This window comes from Cololabis saira, chromosome 23 (genome assembly GCF_033807715.1).
Source record: "Cololabis saira isolate AMF1-May2022 chromosome 23, fColSai1.1, whole genome shotgun sequence".
Lineage (NCBI taxonomy): Eukaryota > Metazoa > Chordata > Actinopteri > Beloniformes > Belonidae > Cololabis > Cololabis saira.
This window is the reverse complement of record NC_084609.1, coordinates 9,271,252-9,292,719: the sequence shown is the minus strand read 5'-3', so window position 1 is coordinate 9,292,719 and position 21,468 is coordinate 9,271,252. Positions and strand designations below refer to the sequence as shown.

The 21,468-nt window shown below is 41.5% G+C and overlaps 1 protein-coding gene across 1 annotated transcript in view; it reads left to right on the top strand.

The window, feature by feature from the left end:
* Positions 1 to 21,468, top strand: part of anks1b (ankyrin repeat and sterile alpha motif domain containing 1B) — a 277,955-nt gene that overhangs the window by 108,618 nt on the left and 147,869 nt on the right. Inside the window, exons 6-10 of the mRNA XM_061715033.1 lie at positions 183 to 258; positions 2,070 to 2,171; positions 7,087 to 7,209; positions 9,613 to 9,800; positions 18,501 to 18,632. Coding sequence (XP_061571017.1) covers positions 183 to 258; positions 2,070 to 2,171; positions 7,087 to 7,209; positions 9,613 to 9,800; positions 18,501 to 18,632 — 621 coding nt within the window. The remainder of the gene's footprint in view (positions 1 to 182; positions 259 to 2,069; positions 2,172 to 7,086; positions 7,210 to 9,612; positions 9,801 to 18,500; positions 18,633 to 21,468) is intronic.

Here is a 21,468-nt window from a genome sequence, read left to right as displayed (position 1 = left end):
CTGGCCGGGGCGGGATGAGGGAAAGTGGGACGCCGCCACACAGGCTGCCGCTGCTCGTGTAATGGTTTGAAATCCCGGCGGCCTCGTGCTGTTTGCAGCCTCTTACTCCGTGTGGGAAATCCAACCATCGTCTTTCTGCTCCCGTGTTGTAAACGCACACTTGTTCTCTCCACCTCTCCTAGACTGAGAATGGCAGTGCCCTCCATGAGGCGGCGCTCTTCGGGAAGATGGACGTAGTTCGCCTTCTGCTCCACTCAGGTGGGTCTATAAATATATCCCTGCAAGACAATAACTCATTGTTTTCCTTTTCTTGCTTCATGTACTGTAGTTTTTATTTACAACCTGGAGATGACTCAAGTTTAGAGGGTAAATTCAATGTAGTAACACAAAGTGAGTTGCATAAATTGACCTCTGAAGTGCAGTGATGTAAAACTAAAGTCTGCAGTAGGAACTAATGGAACATGGCGGTTAAATAAAAGACAGTGACGGGGTGAAGTTGCCCTTTGACACCGCCGCCTTTCCTTCAACACTTCCTTTTTTCCTACAGGAAACAGGGTGGCCATGTTTTAGTTGGCCCGCCTCAGATTAACTTCCTGGATCAGAGTGAGACTCGACTCTTGATTTACCAAACGTAAACAACCGTGAAACTCTGTTGTTTGTCTGTTTCAGACTTGTTCAACTTAATTTTCATCAGCGTTGCTTAAAAGGAGAAGCACCTGAAATCGACTTGTTTCTTTCTCCTGCTGTTTCCTCACCTGTGTGTGCGATAATCACTGATGTCATCCTGATTTACATTTTTGTTGTAACTCAGAGTCAAATATTAATTGAATCTTTGATAAAATTGTTGAAATATAAATAAAACAGCAAAACAATAAATCAAAAGAACAATAATAATCACTAAATAATAAGTGTACCTTCGTAAACAAAGTAGAGGAGAATTAATTAATATAAACACCAAATGCGTTCAGTGTCCTGCTCGAAAAGGAGTAGGAAGAAGTAAAAAAACTTATTAAATCTTACTCCTAGTCTATATACATACTTGCCTACATACTTGCATACATTCATACTTACATATATACTTGCATACATGCATACTTTTTTTTGTTAAAGTTGAATAAACATTTGCAAGCATATTTGCCCTTTCTCATGTTGTTAACAGTATTACAAACATTAAGAAAATACCTTAAGGTAATTAAGAACAGCAAAAAATGTGTGAATAAATGTGAGATTAATATGCGATTAATCGCGAGTTAACTGTGGACAACATGCAATATATACATATATATATATATATACGTGCATACATACATGCATACTTGCAAACATACATGCATACTCGGATACTTGAATACATACATACGTACTTGCATACATACATACTTCCATATGTGCGTACATACTTGCATACATACTTGAATACATACATACTTGTATACATACACGCATGCATACTGTACATGTGTACGCTCTTGAACACATACATACATACATACATACATACACACACACACACACACACACACACACACACACACACACACACACACACACATACATACTTGCATACATACACACATACGAATATGATGTCTGTGCCAGGCAGGTGCTTCTGTGGAGAATCCTGTAATCATACTTAAAACTGCTGCTTTAAACATTTTATAATAAAGGTTATTGATATGAAGCAATTATGTGCATTGTTGGTATTTTTAAAGTGTTATATCTTATTGTAGTGAGAGATGAAGAAATTGGCTCAACAAAAGGTTGCAAAGTAAAAAGAAATCAGCATCTTGATTTCTAAAAAACTGCATCAGCTGCAGAAAATGGCAAAAATAAAACGCAAGCACAAAACAATGTTAAATATTATCGGTAACATACGCTGCTAAAGAAATTACCTGGAAACTGTTTGTGACCCAAGACGTTACTTTTAATCTTTTTTGTAAGAAGTTGTTAAATGTTCACCCTTTTCCTCCTCAGATTCAGGAGGTTCGAGTTGACGGAGTCACAGACGTTTCATTCTCAGCTTTGCAGCCCGATTTACCTGTATCATGCGCCTGCTTGTTGTATTTCAGGGATCGACACGGATCTGAAAGACAGTCAGGGGAGAACGGCTCTGGAGATTCTCCGAGAACACCCTGCACCCAAATCTCAGCAGATCACCGCTCTCATCCAAGGTAACGGAGACAAAAACATACTGCTTCACTTTCAGACCACCTGAGAAACCAGATCTAATCTCCCGCTGAAGTGGATCCCTCACGCACGGCAAACATCAAGGCTGGAGAAAAACAACATCCCTTTTAACTGAGGCTTTGAATGCACTTGTTCAAATGTGTGAAGCTCCAGTACTTTGGAGCTTCACATCGTCAGCGTCACAGGTGGAAATGATCCAACTGAGAAAATGTTGTTTTCCAGGAAGTTTATCTTCCACTAAGAAACAATAGGAGCCTCGGCATGTGTTGGGCGAGGCGCTGCGATACTCCCACAATCCAGCTTTCTTCCAAAATCTCTTCAATTGTGTGACTGACGAGCTGCATCTTGAATAAGTTGTTTATCGGCCGGCCTCTCAAATGTGTGATGACATTAGCAGCTGCCGCTCGTGTTCGCTCTCAGCCAGATCTGCTGGTGGAAATGTTGTATAATATTTATGACTTGGTTTTTAGTTTCAAACTGAATAAAAATACTTGTTTGCATAGAATGAAACGTTTATATGAGTAGGCTGCTGCTCATATAGACGTATAATCCGGAACGATTATACGTTTATAGGCCGAAGGCCTTCAAGAGAGGATCTGAACTTTTGAACTTTTAAAGGCTGCATTTATTGGTGTAAAATATACAAAGAATGTAATTCGATGCATTATATACTCTTACCACGATCTTATTATAGCCTATTTTTTTGTGAATTACTGCTGTAAGTTATCACTTTATCTTCCCCTGTGAACTGTCCTGAGTAAATAAAACAGCATGTCACTCTGACATTTTTCATGTTGCAACTATTAAAAGTTCACCTCATAATCAAACTAGATTTAAACAGTTGCTAAATAATAGTTGCATCTTGGCGTCCAGTTTTAAACAAAGTTTTCACATTCTTGCACCAGGACGCTTGTTTACCCTCCCGTCCGTCCTGCAGAGCGTTGACCGATGATTGTTAGTGTGAGTTTTCTCCTCAGTCCCCAGAGACCCAAAAATTACATCTCGCAAAGACGGTGTCAGTTGGAACGCTGTAATCTGTGGCTTTGGGGCTTTTCTTCATCAGTCGTCGTGTAATCTCCGGGTACGTGCTAGGCGTGTAGTTAGAGGTCATTTAAAGAACACGAGATAAACGCAAACATAAATGGAGTGATGCAAGGATGACAAAAATAAGTGTGCCAAAATTAACCACAAATGAGTCTCGACTGGGGAAGATGTACAGAAATGGGTTCGGTCCAGGTCACAGTACGAAAGTAGGCTGATGCTGAACCACAGAAAACAGAATAATCAGAAGATCAAAACCGTTTAGATGGAGCTGCTGATTCCAGAACTTCCTTCTACTGTTCAAGATGACATACAGATGGCAAAATGGGTTCGTATGTGTGCATTTGGGAGTTTGGCCAACCGTTAAACATTTGTTTTGTGTACTTAGAGAAGGTATGCGACTAGTCCGGGGATCGGCAACCCGCGGCTCCAGAGCCGCATGCGGCTCCTTAGCGCCGCCCTAGTGGCTCCATGGAGATTTTTCAAAAATGTTTTACCTTTTTTGTTCCTTTTTTTCTTCTTTTTTTCGTTTTTTTCTCTTTTTATTTCTTTTTTTCTTCTTTTTTTTCTTATTTTCCTTTTTTTCTTTTTTCTTCTCTTTTTCCTTTTTTTCCCTCTTTTTTTTCTTTTTCCTTTTTTTCTTTTTTTCCCTTTTTTTTCTTTTTTTTCTCTTTCTTTTTTTACTTCTTTTTTTTCTTATTTTCCTTTTTCCTTCTCTTTTTCCTTTTTTTCTCTTTGTTTCTTCCTTTTCAATCTCGACATTTCGACTTTTTTCTCAACATTTCGTTTTTTCATGAAATTTTGACTTTCCTCGACATTCAGACTTTTTTTTCGAAGTGCATAATGAAAAAAACATCTTCCCCCAGTTATAACTAATATAGCTACATGCAGCATGTGTTGTCTTCATTCTAAGGCTGATACAAGACTCAGTAATTTTTTGCGGCTCCAGACATATTTGTTTTTTGTGTTTTTGGTCCAATATGGCTCTTTTAACATTTTGGGTTGCCGACCCCTGGACTAGTCCCACTGGGACTCCTGTGGTGGTACTCTGGGAGTATGGGGTACCAGAATCCCTTATACAAGCAGTTTCTACATCTGGATCAGAGCTTGGTCCACGTTTTCGGTTGAAAGTTGGTCTCGTTTTCTGTGAGGATGGATTTGTCACTGATTCTGATCATTACTTGGACAGAATTTCTGGGCGCACCCGAGGATTGAAAGGGGTCCGGTTTGGAGGCCTCAGAATCAGGTTTCTGCTTTTTGCAGATGATGTGGTTCTGTTGGCTCCATCAAGCCAAGACCTGCAACTCTCACCGGAGCGGTTTGCAGGTCAAAGTGAAGCAGCTGGGATCAGAATCAGCACCTCTAGGTCCCAGACCCTGGCCCTCAGTCGGAAAAGGGTGGAGTGCCCTCTCAGATACTTGAACTCCTCCACCCAAGTGGAGGAGTTCAAGTGTATCGTGAGCAGAGTAGAGCCGCTGCTTCTTAATAGGTATATACTTTAGCTTTTATTTGCTCTATTCTCATGATATTTGGACACAGGGTCAAGGATGTTTCTCCTTGTGTGAGGAAAGTTCCTACTCCGATTAAATCACTTCAGTCCTCTGCAGTAGATCAGTGCAGATATTAGGTCCACTAGCAGGAGTTCAGGGTAAATCTGCCGGAGAGGAACCTCTAACAGGGCCGACTATCTCCTCGGCCCTTTCAGCTGGCATGTCTCCACTTCACTGTAGCGCAACACAGGAACCTTTTGACCGGAAAATAGTGCCGCCGACCAACCGATGGCGGTAATATTTTACAGTTTGCAGTACAGTACGCAGTTCACAATTGGCTGGCAAATTAAAATAAGAAGAAACACATAAACAACGGATGCTACTTGCTTCAGTCTTAGCAATTGAGATTAAAAGTACCCCCCCTGCCGGACGTCTATATTGCTGTAATATGACAGCAAGACCTGAACCGACAGGTCGGTCCATCCATAGTTTTTTTTCATGTACTCTAACTGCATCAAATGTGCTCGAAGCAAAATGTCTCTGGTCCAACTGCTTAGAGCAGGGGTCGGCAACCCGTGGCTCTAGAGCCGCATGCGGCTCTTTAGAGACATTTCTAGTGTCTCCTGGAGCTTTTTCAAAAATGTTTTAACTTTTTTTTTCTCTTTTTTTCTTCCTTTTTCCTTTTTTAATCTCGACATTTCAACTTTTTTCTCGAAATTTTGACTTTTCCCCCGACATTTCGACTTTTTTCTCAACATTGACTTTTTTCTTGACATTGACATTTTTCTCGACATTTCGACTTTTTTTCAACATTTCAACTTTTTTCTCGACATTTTGACTTTTTTCTCGACATTGACTTTTTTCTCGACATTGACTTTTTTCTCGACACTTCGACTTTTTCTCGACATTTTGACTTTTTTTCAACATTTAAACTTTTTTCTCGACATTTCGACTTTTTTTCAACATTTAAACTTTTTTCTCGACATTTCAACTTTTTTCTCGACATTTCAACTTTTTTTCAACATTTCAACTTTTTTCTCAACATTTCGACTTTTTTCTCAAGATTGTACTTCAACATTAATCTTGACATTTCGACTTTTTTGTCAAAGTGCTTAATAATTCCCCCAGTTATAACTAATATAGAAACATGCAGCATGTGTTGCCTTCATTCATAAGGCTGATACAAGACTTTTCATTTTTTGCGGCTCCAGACATATTTGTTTTTTGTGTTTTTGGTCTAATATGGCTCTTTCAACATTTTGGGTTGCCGACCCCTGGTTTAGATGATTTGTGGTCACATGATTTAAGTTCATGTGAGAGGGTTGAATGTAATTTCCTGTTTTTAGAAGACCCAATCAGCAGATACTTACCCACCAGGGCTGAAAAACGTCCCTCTCCTACTACAGGGCCGTTTTTTGGCCCCGTAAAGGTTCCTGAAGGCCACGTTACAGAGCTGTTCCCGGTAATGGAAACGCACATGGCCCGGCCCCGAACAATCTACCCTGAACTCCCGCTAGTGGAAACGCACCTAATAAAAGAGCTTTTTTCCAGCAGACAGAACTCTGAAAAGGTTCCCGTGGTCCAAAAGCACCTGTAGTATGAGCCTGTCAGGAATATTGGGGGGGGGGGTTGAGCCGCAGCGCGAAAAGAAGTCTGCTTGTGAGTGGAGGAAGGGGAAAGAAGGGCACAGCTGTGGCTTGGTGAAAAGATCAGCTGCACGCCGCTTCCTGTTGGCGAGGAGATGGAGGACACACGCCTGCAAACACAAAGAGTAAAAGACCCGTCATTTTCTCAAACGTTCCAGCTGAGGGGCTTCTGCTGGCCACGGTCATCTCATTATGAGGAGCTTCTCATTGGATTTGCAGCACGTAATTCACTTTGCTCTTCAAATTAACAGTCCAGTGTTTTTCCTTCCCGGCAGCAGCTGCTTGTGTATTACACTTCATTGCAGTTTGGAGACTCCAAACTGCCGTAGGTCCTTTTGCTTTTTATGGAAAATAAACTCATAAGACTCTTTCACATATTTGTCTTAAGCAAGTTTATTATCCAGACGTTGACTTCCTCCTGCCCCGACATCTGAACCCATTTTTTTCTCCTCCTCCTGTCTTTCTGCATTTTTTCCCCCCACATAATTCCCTCTTTTGCTTTTAAGTACGGTGGAGTGCTCTATTAGCCGCAGCCATGAAGACACTTTTGCGGCGTGAATTGAATGCCCCTGGAGCTGTTTACCATGCTGATGCTTGCGCTCAGATCATATTGATCTAGTGAAAGGCCTCTGTGATGGTTTTTAATCTCCTCCTCAGCCTATCATATCCAGCCTTTTTGAAATGTCTCTGCAGTCATTCTTTGTCGTCTCCCTCTCCTGTAGAGTATATGATGGATGAGATGGAAAAGCTGAGCGTTGTGGACGAGCCGGTCCGCAAGTGTCCTGTACCTGCACCTCGAACCTCTGTCTCTTCGCCTGCTGCCTCCCCTTCCCTCAGACACAAAAGTAAGCATACACACACACACACACACACACACACACACACACACACACACACACACACACACACACACACACACACACACACACACACACACACACACACACACACACACTAGGGATGGGCGGTATGGGACTAAAACATTTATCACAATAATTTCTGGCATTTATCCCGATAACGATAAAAATGACGATAAAAGAAATACCAATTCAACTCCACCTTTTTAACTATAAATCTATCACCACATTCAGTCTTTGGAGCCCCCAAAACAACTGTAACTGTATGACTTAAACAGTGGGATAACGGTGCAAACAGCAAAAGTACCTTGTCCTTCAAGTTTTCTTAGCTTATAAAATCACAAAGTAGAAATAATACAACCTGATAAATAAAGAAACAGGACAAATAAATAAAAGCCATCCTTTGCACTCACTGTTTTTTGCAGACTCTGCATATAATAGATGATGTTTGCTACTCGTCTCTCTTTTTAAATCCAAACCAGTTCCAGATAATGGAGCTGGAGCCTCATTTAACAACGAGCTCCTCGCTCTCAGATCCGCCTTCCGCCATGTTTGTTAGCCTGATTAAATTCAGGCTTCACACAAAAACGTCATCAACGGGAATTTATCGTTTTTACCGCGAGATGACATTCTTACCGTGGGGAATTTTTTTGACGGTATATCATGAACGGTAAAATATCGCCCATTCCTAACACACACACATGCACTCAAAAACATGCATTCATGTAATAAGCACAACGGATCTGAACTCATCTAAACAGACTGGTATTAATATTCACAATGAGACAAAAACACTGAGGTCTAACATTCAACGTTGGTCTGGGATTCAGGTGGTCCCTTCATTTCTTTTTTCTAAATTGTAACCAAAAAAATAAACAGTCTAATGGAAGCTCCACACAAACATGAAGGTCGCATCATCCACAGAAAACCCGTTCCTCTTCTCTTTTGTCTTCATTTCTGCAGCAGCAGTCAACAAAACTGTGAATTCGCTGCCAAAGTTTTTATTTATTTTAATTCCTCTTCAGCTTTTAGAGGCCGTTTTTTACTTCCTGCCCTGATGTTTAGAGCCAAACATATTCACTGAATGCGGGATGTCAAAGCAAAGGACGAATGTGTTGTTGTTGTGGAGCCAATAAATTAAACCTTTCTGCTGAGAGTGAAAAGTACTGTTTTTGGTTGCATTTAATGAGCAGGGGTGTGCTGACAGCTTCCTCCTTGTTGCCCTGCTCGTGTTTGATGCAAGCAAAGTGCTAGTTTATATACATAAAAGTGACATCTGATCACAAGTTATCAATCCAGATAGATATGGAGTTGCATTGTAAGTATAAACCAGCACACCTGGAGTGGTGAGATCAGCCAGCTGCTTGTTAAGGCCAGGTGACAAAAGACCTAAAACGAAGAAGATAAATACATGATTACGTTTTGAGACAGAAACATAAATCAAATCTGGGATTTTATATAAAACTCACAATGAAAACACTCATTTACTTCTACAGAATCAACATTGAAAACATAGTCAAATGATTTGTTTCACTAATTAAGCAAATCAGGCCAAATATACAGGACTGTCTCAGAAAATTAGAATATTGTGATAAAGTCCTTTATTTTCTGTAATGCAATTAAAAAAAAACAAAAATGTCATACATTCTGGATTAATTACAAATCAACTGAAATATTGCAAGCCTTTTATTATTTTAATATTGCTGATTATGGCTTACAGTTTAAGATTAAGATTCCCAGAATATTCTATTTTTTTTAGATAGGATATTTGAGTTTTCTTAAGCTGTAAGCCATGATCAGCAATATTAAAATAATAAAAGGCTTGCAATATTTCAGTTGATTTGTAATGAATCCAGAATGTATGACATTTTTGTTTTTGTAATTGCATTACAGAAAATAAAGAACTTTATCACAATATTCAAATTTTCTGAGGCAGTCCTGTATTGTGTTTTGCGTATGAGCAGTGGGTACGGGGTAAAGCTGGTCCTGGACTGCAGCTCACTGTCAGACTGCACAGTCAGGCGTTTAGCCTGGCCAACGCTGCCCCCTGTGTTAGGAATAGGACACTGCAACAAGATGAGTTATTGCTGATGTGTCCTTCTTCCAGCGACTGTCAGCAGACACCATAATTACCTTGATTACCTCAGAGACTCTGAATGGTGGCAGGAGCGAGTGGTCTGTTCTTGTGCAGCACATCAGCAGCACTAAAGGGAGCCTGGAGTCGCTGCTTCTCCATAAACACATTTAATACCTAATGCCTTCTTCCTTACTGTTGGTTGTTTCGTTGTGGGGAGCAACCGTTTTTATCAGAGCACAGGCAGATGCTGTGAGAGGCATTTGATGGGTCTTTTTTTAAACTCTTCTACTTCCTCACCCCCTCATTCTCCTCAGATGACGCCATGACAAGCGAGCTGTCCAAACTGCTCCACGAGATCAAGAAGTGCCGGGACAGGGACTACTCCTTCGAGGAGCTCTGCCACACCATCTCCTCCCACTCCATGGACAGCTTTGGCAGCGGACGCACGTCTGACGAGGAGCACCCGGATAAACCCAACGGCACCCTGACTCGAAGCGGAAAGGTGCATTTCTCTATTTTGACAGAGGCTTGGTGCATTGTGGGTGTTTTGCAGTTTTAGCTTCCTCCCATGTCTCCTTCTGTCTTCAAGCCCTCCTCCTACTGTCAAGTAGTAAGTAAGTGAGCAGCTCTCACAGATATAACATGGTGTGAAGAGGAGTAAATACCTTTAAATGTACCATATTAAAATAATGAAACGGGTATAAAATGCAGTTAAGATGATTCCATAAATCTTCGTCCTAACCCTTTTGCTGTCTTCGGGTCAAGGGAGGGTGAAGGGAGAAAAGAAGGAAGGAAGTAGGAAAGGGAGTAAGGAAGGGAGAAAAGATGGAAGGAAGGAAGTAAGGAAGGAAGTAGGAAAGGGAGTAAGGAAGGGAGAAAACATGGAAGGGAGGAAAGAAGGAAGTAAGGAAGAAAGGAGAAAAGAAGGAAGGAAGTAGGAAAGGGAGTAAGGAAGGGAGAAAAGATGGAAAGAAGGAAGAAAGGAGAAAAGAAGGAAGGGAGGAAAGATGAAAGGAAGGGAGAAAGAAAGGAAAGAAGGAAGGAAAAGCAAAGAAGGTAATAAAGGAACAAATGATGGAAGGGAGGTAGGAAGAAAAAGGAGTAAAGGGTAAAAAAGGAGGAAAAGAGGAAAGGAAGAAGGAAGGAGAGAGCATGGCAGGAGGAAAGAAGGATAGAAGAATTGGGTCATTTTGACCCAAAGACAGCACAAGGGTTAAAGCTTAATTGAACCTGACGACCCAAAAAAACGGTTTTACCTACAGTATTGTTTGAAAGAATTGAGAACAAGAATCCACACCTTTTTGAAAGAACGTAAGAAACTGTTGGTGTTCAGCTCTGCACATCAGTCTGACCTGGACCCTTGACTGCTTAATATCAGTCAGCCGTTAGAAGAAATACTGGAATGAATCAGAAGATGATTCCCACGTCTTGAAGTGAAAACTCTGAGAATATAAAGACTTTGACAGAAGACATCAATGCAGCCCTTGCAGCAGAACCAGAGTTCTGTTCTGGGCCCTCTTGTTTTCTCTTTATACTCTCTTCCGCTAAGACCCGTGCTCTGAAAACGCTCTGAAAACATGGAATTTCGTTCCACTTTTATGCTGATGACAGACAAATGGATGTGTAGATGACGTAAAACTTCCCTCAAGAAAAGACTTAAACACAACGTTCAGGAGTCGAGTCCAGCTTTTTCCCTTGAGTCAACTCGCCGAAGTTGAAGCTATTTCTTGACATCATTACGAGATTTTAATCCATGCATTTATCACAACATGTTTGGTCCACTGAAATGCATTTTGTGTTGGGTGGTTTACCACAAGTCACCCGCTCGACTGCAGTTAGTTTAAAACGCTGCTGCTCGGCTTTTAATTGGTGCCAGAAAACCAGAGCACATTGCTCCAATTTTAGCATCACTTTAATGTCCCCAGGTTTGTTTCCCTTTGGCTTTCAACTCTGTTTGAGATCAATGCGTTTATTGTTTACTGTTTTACTTTTATCCCATACTTCTCGCATGCTTCCATATCCCAATCCGATCAATAATGGACTAGTACAGACATATAACAAGGCGACAGTGACTGAATACACTTTTTGTACACTTACAAAGTTAAAATTGCTTCGGTTTCTCTCATATAAACTACTAATTGTATTACAATCCTGAGTCGTGCCGGAGGTTTGACACAGCTGCTTCTTTAGATCTCTCAGTTGCCTCACGTGATAACAGTGATTTGCCATTTTGCAGCAAATATATATATCCCATTCTCGCTCAAAACCGCTTCAGTTGACATCGTTTATGTTGCAGGAACATTCTTCGAGGTAACGTCATCAGTAGAATAGAGGGCAGATGTTTTGGCGTGTTGTAGCAGTAAAGGTGGTCTTTTAAATACGGCCACGTCAACTTTCTCTCGGATCATCCAGCGTAAACTAACTCACTATAACTGTACTTTTAATGCTATGAAAGTAAAACAAAGCAGTTTGATTTTGTTCAACTATTTAAAAGCTCTTGATGATAATGAATGACATCATCAAAAATCCACTCCTAATGATGAAAAATAGGCCTGCATCGTCTAAAAATGGACGTTCTGCTGGATGTCATTCTCTCTTCACAAACACAGAAATATTTAAAAAAATATTTAATCAACAATAGAATGCTTAAAATGTTCATTTTACTTCAGCACCCCCACTCCCCCAAGAAAAGAGCAGAGGGTCCACGTGTTGCAGATTTCTGCTGATCTAAACACTTGTACTTTGTCCATTTTGACAACAGAGGGCAGTATCGTACAGTTGAGGATTCTGACTGTTTAAGATACATACAAGCTCGTGCGTGCGTGCGTGCGTGCGTGCGTGCGTGCGTGCGTGCGTGCGTGCGTGCGTGCGTGCGTGCGTGTGTGTGTGTGCGTGTGCTATCCTCATGGCTGCAAACATCTGCATCTGTTTTCCTCATCTTTCCAGCTTTGTCCAGGATTATCATCATGCTTTTATTAAAGTCTGAAACATTTCACCTCCTCTCCTCCTCAACACGCTCCCTTTTCTCAGCGAGCATCCAAAAAGAAAACAAAAAAAAAAACATCTAATTTGTCCAAAATGGTTTTAAGATCAGTTTGTGGGAAATATGCTTTTTTGTTTTTTTGTTTATCTGTATGTGATCAGAGAATAGTGGCTGCGATCAGAGCCAGCTCATCTTCACAAATACGTGCTTCTCCAGTTCAAATGAAAATACACACACACACACACACACACACACACACACACACACACACACACACACACACACACACACACACACGTTCCCACAGGTGCTCACACTGAGATGCGAGGGAAATGAAATCGTGCATGCTAGAACTTCCTGCTCGCTTATTACAGTACGCCTGTTTCCACTTGGTACTTTCTCCCTCATCAATAATAAAACACCGTAGCAGAAGAATATTGATCCCTGATCAATAGCTCATCTTTTTCACCCCCTTATTGCTAGAAAAAAGCTACATTTGAACAGAGGCCGAGTCATTTTCACGTCCACAGAAACATGGTCACACACCTGCACACACACCTAAGCACACACCTGCACATGATCCTGAGCACACACACATGCACACACACCTGCACACGAACCTGAACCCGAGCACACACACCTGCACACACACTCCTGAACCCGAGCACACACACACCTGCACACACACACCTGCACACACACACCTGAACCCGAGCACACACACCTGCACACACTCCTGCTCCATGTTTAGTGTTAGTCTCCCGGTAAGCATCCATCTGTATTCTGCGTGGACGTTCCCGGTGCACGTGTGTGTTTGTGCCCGGGGGCTGAACATGTGGCCGGGACCATTAGTATGTGATTCACTGCCTCTATCGCTCATGAATAAAACTGAAAACCGTCTCAAACTCTCGTAAAAAGAAGCGCCAGGCCTTTCTCAGAGGCTTTGTGCCGCCGTGTGGATCCAGCATAAAGAGTGTATTCAGATGAGAACGCGTGCTCGCCTCCACGCCTCCACGGGGTGCATACCAACATGCCTGCTGTCCTGACGGCCGTCAATGCCAGAGCTTTCTGCTGCTTTGTTTGTTTGAATGCAGAAATTCAGAGCTGTGAAAAAATTATTTAAAGCGTTTAGTCTCTTAAATAGAATAATTAAAGAAATGATTCAAAGAAAGTGTCTCGTAAAAGTTATTTTGACTTGGTTGACTACGTTGTCAGAGAATGTCGTTCCTTTTTCCTCTTTTGGATTGAATTGCAGATGCAGAAATATGTACCGTATTTTCCAGACTATAAGTCGCTCCAGAGTACAAGTCGCACCAGCCTAGAATGCACAATAAAGAAGGAAAAAAAATATATGTTGCATTTTTGGGGGAAATTTATTTTATTAAGTCCAACACCAAGAACAGACATGTCATCTTGAAAGGCAATTTAAAATAAAAATAGAATAGAGGCAACAACAGGCTGAATAATTGTACGGTATGCTCACGTTACATGACACAGCTGAGAACGGGCCTGGTATGTTAACATATTAAGAGTTATTCAGATAACTATAGCATAAATAACATGCTAAGATGTTTACCAAACCATCCGTTTCACTCCAAATAACTAAATCCAGTGAAATCTTCATCCTCTGAGTCACTTTTAAACAACTCCCCTAACTCCGGAGGTAAAAGATACAGCGCTTCCTCTTCTACGTCTCTTACATCAGACTCATCGTCAGTTGCAGTTTGCCCTCTTGCAGTTTAGTGTGAAAATAACATGTGAAATGATATACCGGTAATAATTTCACACATAAGTCGCTCCAGAGTATAAGTCGCACCCCCGGCCAAACTATGAAAAAAAACATGATTTATAGTCCGGAAAATACAGTAGTTATTTTTAGTTATTGTGGTTGGAAAGGTTCCGATTCAGCCACCAGCAGGATATTCTCCAGCCAAGCCAAGTAGCTGAGTGATGAGTGTCCATTTAAAAAAGGATAATAAAATGAAGAACCTCTTATAATGTACTCGTGAAGGAGTGATTAACACAGATATAACGGTGCAGCCGTTGCACATCCTCCCTCTTGTAATTCACACACACGAGAGGCAGGAAAACACATTATTTCCACTGGCGTTAACCAATCAGAGTGGCCGACCCGCTTGTCCTGGACGAGTCCCTGCTGCTGAGTTAGTGCACACAGTGATAACGGCCTGATGTTGGACCAGAGGAACGGCAGCGACCCGCGACATCACCTGGGTGACCGGAGCACGGCTGCTTATCCACCGGCACGGCCTCCGTCCCTGCAGCTGCTTCAGCTTCCACCGCTCAGAGATGCTGCCTCAGCCTCCACCGCTCCTCTGCTCCTCTACCTGCACACGGGCCCGAGCACGACAAAGTAGCATCGATCCAGCCTTAAAGAGCCGTGGAAGAGCGGTCTCAGTGGCATCTCATTGTGCTCTCTAAGGATTCCTCGCTTGAGGGCGCGTTCATGAATGTGTATTGGATATTGTTAGAACTCGCTCTGCAGCTTCAGAGCGACACAAACATCAACTTTAGAGTTTTGAGTAATATAAAAAGTTGATGAATAAAATGACAATCTTTTTTTAACAATATCTTTATTGATTTTTTTATTCACACACAAGATATTATTATAAAGGACATTTCACATCAACTTTTGACTTAAAAGGGACCTATTATGGCATCTAATACTTATTTTAAACAAGCCTTGAATGTCTTAAAAACAAGCTTTTGATTGTTTTTGCTAAATAAATTAAAAATTCAGCCTCTGAGCCATGTCTTTATCTTCCCATTCTCTAACCTCATTCTCCATGCGGGATTCTGAGTGGGCGGGGCTATGATAATGAGGCTCTGTGCTGATTGGCTGCCTGACGCGAATGACGCGATACACCACTACGAAAAAATGGCGGAAGCTCCAGCTGGCGGAGTTAGTTGTTGTTCTTCTGGCCAGAGGGTGTGGTTTCACGCATCGCGCATGTCGTTACGTAACGACGGGAGCAGAATCTGAACAGCTCGTAGATCCACATCACACTGGACGGCTCATCCGGGCGGCTGTACAGACACTGCAGAATTTGGTTGCTTTCCTCCTCTGAGTTGGCAGGCTGAGGAGAGACCACTTTATATATGTTAAAGCACGAGAAAACGTGTTTTTCATAACAGGTCCCCTTTAACAGTCTTAACCCACATCCATTCCCTCTTTACGTCTCTCTTGTTATAGGATCCAAAATTAGTACAAAGTAGCATATGACAGTATTGTAAGTACAGTCCAATGGTACCTCGAGCAAATTAAAGATATACATAAACAAAATTACACATTTGCCATCGCCCTCCAAGACCCTTCCCTTCCCAGGTTCACCACTACTTTGATATTACGGTATCATGCCCTGCATTTTCCTCCCGTAGAAGCATCTCCTTTGTTAATGAATCGATTAAAAGGTTTCCAGATTTCCTCGTACATCCCGAATTTTTTAATTTATATGTTATTCTCTCCACTGACATACATTGTGCCATGACCTCGATCCAAGCACCGATTGTAGCTGCATCCGTTTTCTTCCAGTTAAGAGCAATAATCCTTTTTTACCTGCAATACAGCAAAATCTACACATTTACATTCTTGGGGTGTCAAATGGAGATCTGCTGGATATAGATGCAGCAATAACACTGTAGGGTCCAGTGGAATATTCATACCGGACAGTTTTATTAATGACCTCCCTCCAGAAGACACAAATGTTCCCTAAACCTCATTGCATTTGAAACAATTGTCAGGTATATTACTGTTATATTTATGTAATTTGACAGGAGTTAAATAAAATGACAATCTTACTCATTTTTAAGAAATTTCAGTTGACAGCTCGTATGCTATTGATCAGTTATCTGTGAGGAAAGATTCATGCGATTTTGATTGAATGATGATAATAATGAAAGAATAAATCCAAGCTAACAGCGTGTGCGCACAGCGACTGTAGTCCTTTTTAAATCAATCAATACTCGAGCGTTTCAAAGTTTGCTCTCCAATCCCGACCAATTTGTGACCTTTTGCCTCCTGCTCTACTTTCCGCCTCCATCTCCGCTCTCCGCCCTGGTTCCTGCTCTTTGCTCCATATCTTCCTTCCTCTGTGACCTCCAGCGGCCTGAGAGGTTTGATCGTTGCGTGCTTCGTTGCAGTTTTAGCGTGTTTTACGGCCCCTCCGTGTCTTCCTTCCATCACCACAGTTGCATAAACTTCGGACGTCAGGAGTGTCGGCCAAATGTGGACGTATCTGTTGGCACAAAGAGAACCCACAACTATGTTCGACGCTACGACAAGCTAACGCGCCTGTCATCATTTATTAAGCGGTTTAACACCGTGGTTACAAAAATGGTTGTTTTCTTTCAACATGAATTTATACTTACTTTTTTTCAAGAAACGATCTCTGCAGCTCTTTTAAAACATCTGTCAGCAGGAACTTTGGCCTAATCTCTCTTGGACGGGTGCCTTCTCCAGCCTACATGTCCACATCTTTCTCCAGATGTTTAGGAGGATTAACAACTTTGTACGAGAGCTTCCAGCTACGTGATCACTTATCCCGCTGGAGGAGCCTTGACTTAGCGATTGAAGTCAAGCTTCCTGACGCCGTGCTGCTTCGCTTCTGGAGCCTTTACAGTCTTGAGACCTGAATACCTGCTGCAGATTCCAGGACTCCTAATGGGAACTGTAATAAAGTTATCCAAAAACATGTAAAACCAGCACGGTGTGTATGTGGGGATCTTTCCTGGGAAAGCTTGTTTGAACATGAGCTCCATTTGTCCCATTGTTGGTCGACATGCATTTTCAGCTTCTCTGTTTTAAGAGTGGGGTCATCCAGGGTTGTTGTTCAAAAGGCAACAGGTAGTGGAGTCGGACACTGACGGATCTTTACCGCGTTAATGTGTTTGGATCTTTAATGACCCTCTTTGTCCTCCATCCGCCATCCTTCCGCTGGACCTGGGGTTGCATTTCCTCCTGTTGCCTCTCCCAGGGGGTTTGAATCCATTTGCAACACGTGATCACAGGAACACGCTTGCAGATCGTCTCTTAGACTTTAAACATATTCATTTATAATCAACCATACCAAATCACAGTGTTTATTTAAATTGGTACAAATACTAAAGTCTCCTCTGATACCGATTTAAGGTTAAACAGTTAGTTTAAAACATGACGATGATCAAAGAACAAATCCTTTTTTACTCTTTTTTCTCTTTTGTTAAATATGAATAAAGTCTTGCAGTTACAGATGTGACAAATGCTTTAAATTAACAAATGCTTTAAATTAAAAGTGCGCTTCATTCATGCGACGCGCCGTGTTGGCTGATTTTTAGTTTTCCTTCTCGCAGCTACTCGGCCCGTCCGTCCATCTGTCATCTGTCTTTTGCACATGTCTGGAGGTTATTGGTCACTGAAAACTGACCTTTTCTTGTAAATAAAGTCTGTGAAAACTGACATTTCAACATGAAGTTTATGAAACATCCACTTATAACTGGATCTTATCTTACCACCAAGCTATTTTTTATTTATTTATTTATTTCAGATCCCTATTAGTTGCTGCCTCAGCAGCAACTATTCTTCCTGGGGTCCAACAGTACAAATATACATTTCTATAAAACTTTTACAGTACAATATAAAATGTTAGTTAAACAGAATAAAACAAAGTAGATAACAAGTACAAAGAACAACAACTAAAAAGAAAAACTAAAGATAATAATAAGCAGAAAACAATGAAAAAAAGAAAATGAATTTTCCTAAATGAAAAAAACAAAAATGAAAAAAACAAAAACAAAAAAAACAAATAACAACCAAAAACAGATAGATTAAAGATAAATCCAAGTACAACTAAAGATAAATAAGTGCATACTAAATGAGGCAAATACAAAAACAAAAAAACGTATTTCAATAGAAGAAAATTTTAAAATAAATAAATAGTGAAAATAACCGGAAACGTCACAAAACTTCAGCAAAATAAAAACTAAAAATTGAAATTAAATGCAGAACAAGAAAATATGTTTATTTATATAACACCTAACTCAATTAAGTAAACCTATCAAACGTGAGTGACGACTGAGAAACTAAGGATCTCTCCCATTTACACTGACATGTGCGTAATCAGCCAGGCGGACATTGCACGTCTTATTCTGTGATCATGTGACTGATTAATGGAACTTCTGAATGTGTTTATGCTGGTTCTAAAGTTTGGATGTGTGTGTCCACAGCGGCCGACCCCGCCCGTCGCCCCCGCCGAGGAGGAGGAAGAGGCAGAAAGGACTTGCGGCCCCGCGGGACTCTGGGAGGCTCTGACTCCCTGCAACGGCTGCCGCAACCTTGGATTTTCCAGTTTGTCGCAGGTAAACACACAAATACATCAGATTTACCCCCCTGGCTTGAACCGAATGATTTCCACTAAATAAAAAAAGTGGATATTTTCCCCAGGAGTCCAGGATTTGTAGTTTTCCAGGTTTGTGTGAGGCGTTGTGCGTAAGCAGCTTGTGCTGCCACAGGCGCATGGCTGCAGGACAGAGAAATTACAGCCTGGTGATGCTGCTATTGTTCTGAGTGAATATTTTCACTGGTTACCTTGGGAACGCAGCGACTACGCCGTCACCAGAGAGACCGACTCTCCTGGATGCTCCCTTTGATTCCTCTCTGTCTTCATGTCAGAAATTTCTGGAAAATCTCAGATTTGCAAGCCTTTAATTTAATGAGCAGGATGAAGCGCCTGAACTTTGAATAAATAACGTTCCAACATCTGAAACAATAGGCATCTGCGAAAGGTTAATCGTCACTCCGGGGGAAATGTAAATGTTGCATTAGCACCAGGGAGCACGGCAGAGAGAAATGATGTGACTTTTCAGATTTCACTAAACAAATTTCTTGCAACAGAAGATGAATACAGAGTCCCCTCCTCTCGCTGCTTCCTTGTATTCCTGCAGCGGCTCCTCTTCTTCCTGCTCATTGCCCTTCATGTTGTGGATGCAAGTGTGGTTAAGTGTGTGTAGATGGCTGTTTAGCGGCTAGATGCACGCTGGCTCAAGCAGCAGGACACCTGACATTTACAACATAACAGAGCCCCTGTCTCCTGCCCTGGCAGCCTGCCTGGCTGACTGGCACGCCGCCTGGAGAAGTTCGCACCTGGATGAATGTGTGTGTGTCTGTGTGTGTGTGTGTGTCTGGAAGAGGAGGGAAAAAAATAAAAAATCCTCTGTGCATATTAGTTTAATTGTTTGGATTTGCATGAGAGCATGTCGGTGCACAAAGCGCACATTTGTTGCCATCAGCTCTCTGCGAGCGGATTTGGTGCGACATCATCTTGAGTTTCTGTGCGTGGGTTTGTTTGAGAGCAGAGGAAGGGGAAATAACAGTGTAGAGGAGGACAAAATGAGTTCTTGTTGCATAATTAACTTAGCATTGTGCTAATTTGCTCATTTTAAAAGTGGAAATAGAGTTGACTTGGAGGCGGGGAAGGGAGAGGGCTCGTCTTCACCCCCAAGAACGAATGAATGAACCACGAACTGAGTCTGTACTTTATCTTTCTAGTCATTTGTTCTTAATAATTCATGTGACGTCTCAACAGAAAGTCCATGCTCATCTTTCTCCGTGTCATGTATCTGTCTTCTTGCGTCTGCATCACTGCCTTAACCTTTATCGATTCTCATGATGCTTGAGTTATGTGGCTGTCCAGCTGTCACTCAAGGCTGTCAGTCTGAAACTGGCACTTCACGCTCAAATCGCATCTTGCAGAGGGAAAAAAAAGAGAAGAAACTTTCTTTAATATTTGAAGGTTAGGTTCAAGGCTGGAAACAACATTACAAAAGGGGGAAAAAGCTGCAGAGCTTGATGGCTTTGAGCACGGAGCTGTGAAAGACATCCCTAATTTAATAAAGTTCATTTTGTCCATGGCTTTACAATTTAATTGGCTAATTCTTTTTGTCCGACAAGGAATTTTTTGTTTTTTTTTAATACCTGACCTGTTTCAGCGATTCCTTTCTCCTTCATCAGAGTCACAATAGATATAGACTTTGAAAAACCCTAAAGATTTCTTGTTTTACAAAATTAATTAGCAAATTAGACATCCCTGATGTTCCACAGTAAACTGTCAGGGATATTATTAGAAAGTTGACGCGTTTAGGAACAACAGGCAAGTCCGCCATGAAGCGGAAGAGCTCGTAAAATCAGAGCGGGTCAGTGAGTGTGTGTTAAAGTCATTAACTGAAGAGCTCCAAACCTCCACTGCATCTCTTTCTTTCTTTTTAATTCTTTTTATTGAATTTTCCTTGGATGCATTACAACACTGGATATCAGGGCACAGGAGATACACTTCAACACTTAAAAAGTAAATAAATAAAATAAATAAATCTGTAAATATCAAAGTAAAAAAAAATGCCAAGATCATACAAATCATACCAGGAAAAATGTAGGCTAAATGAAATAACCATGTAAAATAAATATAAGAAATAAAAAAAAAAGATGAAATAAAATTCAAACAAGCGACAACAATTAAATTAAATTAAAAAGGGGGAGACGGGACAAAGGGACAGAAATACAAACACACAGGAAGGGACAACAAAGACAGGAGGGGAAGGACTGGGGGTGGGGGTCCAGTTTTGCTATCAATCACTCGTCTTCAGCTCCGGCAGAGCTACAGTACTGTAGTACAGCTACAGCTGAGAGCCTGTCACTCAGACTGCAGCCCATCCAACCGTTACAAATTCAGCAAAGCCATCCCACGTCCCATGGAAGATCTGAAGAACGCCATTAACAGTATACCGGATTTTTCCAATTTGGCAAAATCCACCGCCGGGCCAGTAAGGAGGAAAATGCCAAAGCCTTGCGCTGACAAGATGTCAAAGATTTGTTTCCTGAAGAAACCCCAAAAAAGGCCAGAAGGGGACAGGGAGTAACAGTCTTGTTGAACAAACCTGCACTGGATTTAATGTAAGCACAGCAACGCTGTGGTGGGAGCTTGATGGAAAGGGCTGCCATGGCCCAGCAGCTGCGTACAAGCCTCGCATCACACGATCAGGTCCAACGCCAAACCTCGGATGGCCGAGTTTATAGAAAGACTGTAGTACGGGGCTGTTGTTTGGTTTGGACCCTTGTCTCCAGTAAAGAGCAACCCCGATCCCTCAGGAAACATCTTGGACAACGCCATTGTTGTGAATTGTTTTAATTTTAGGGATTTAA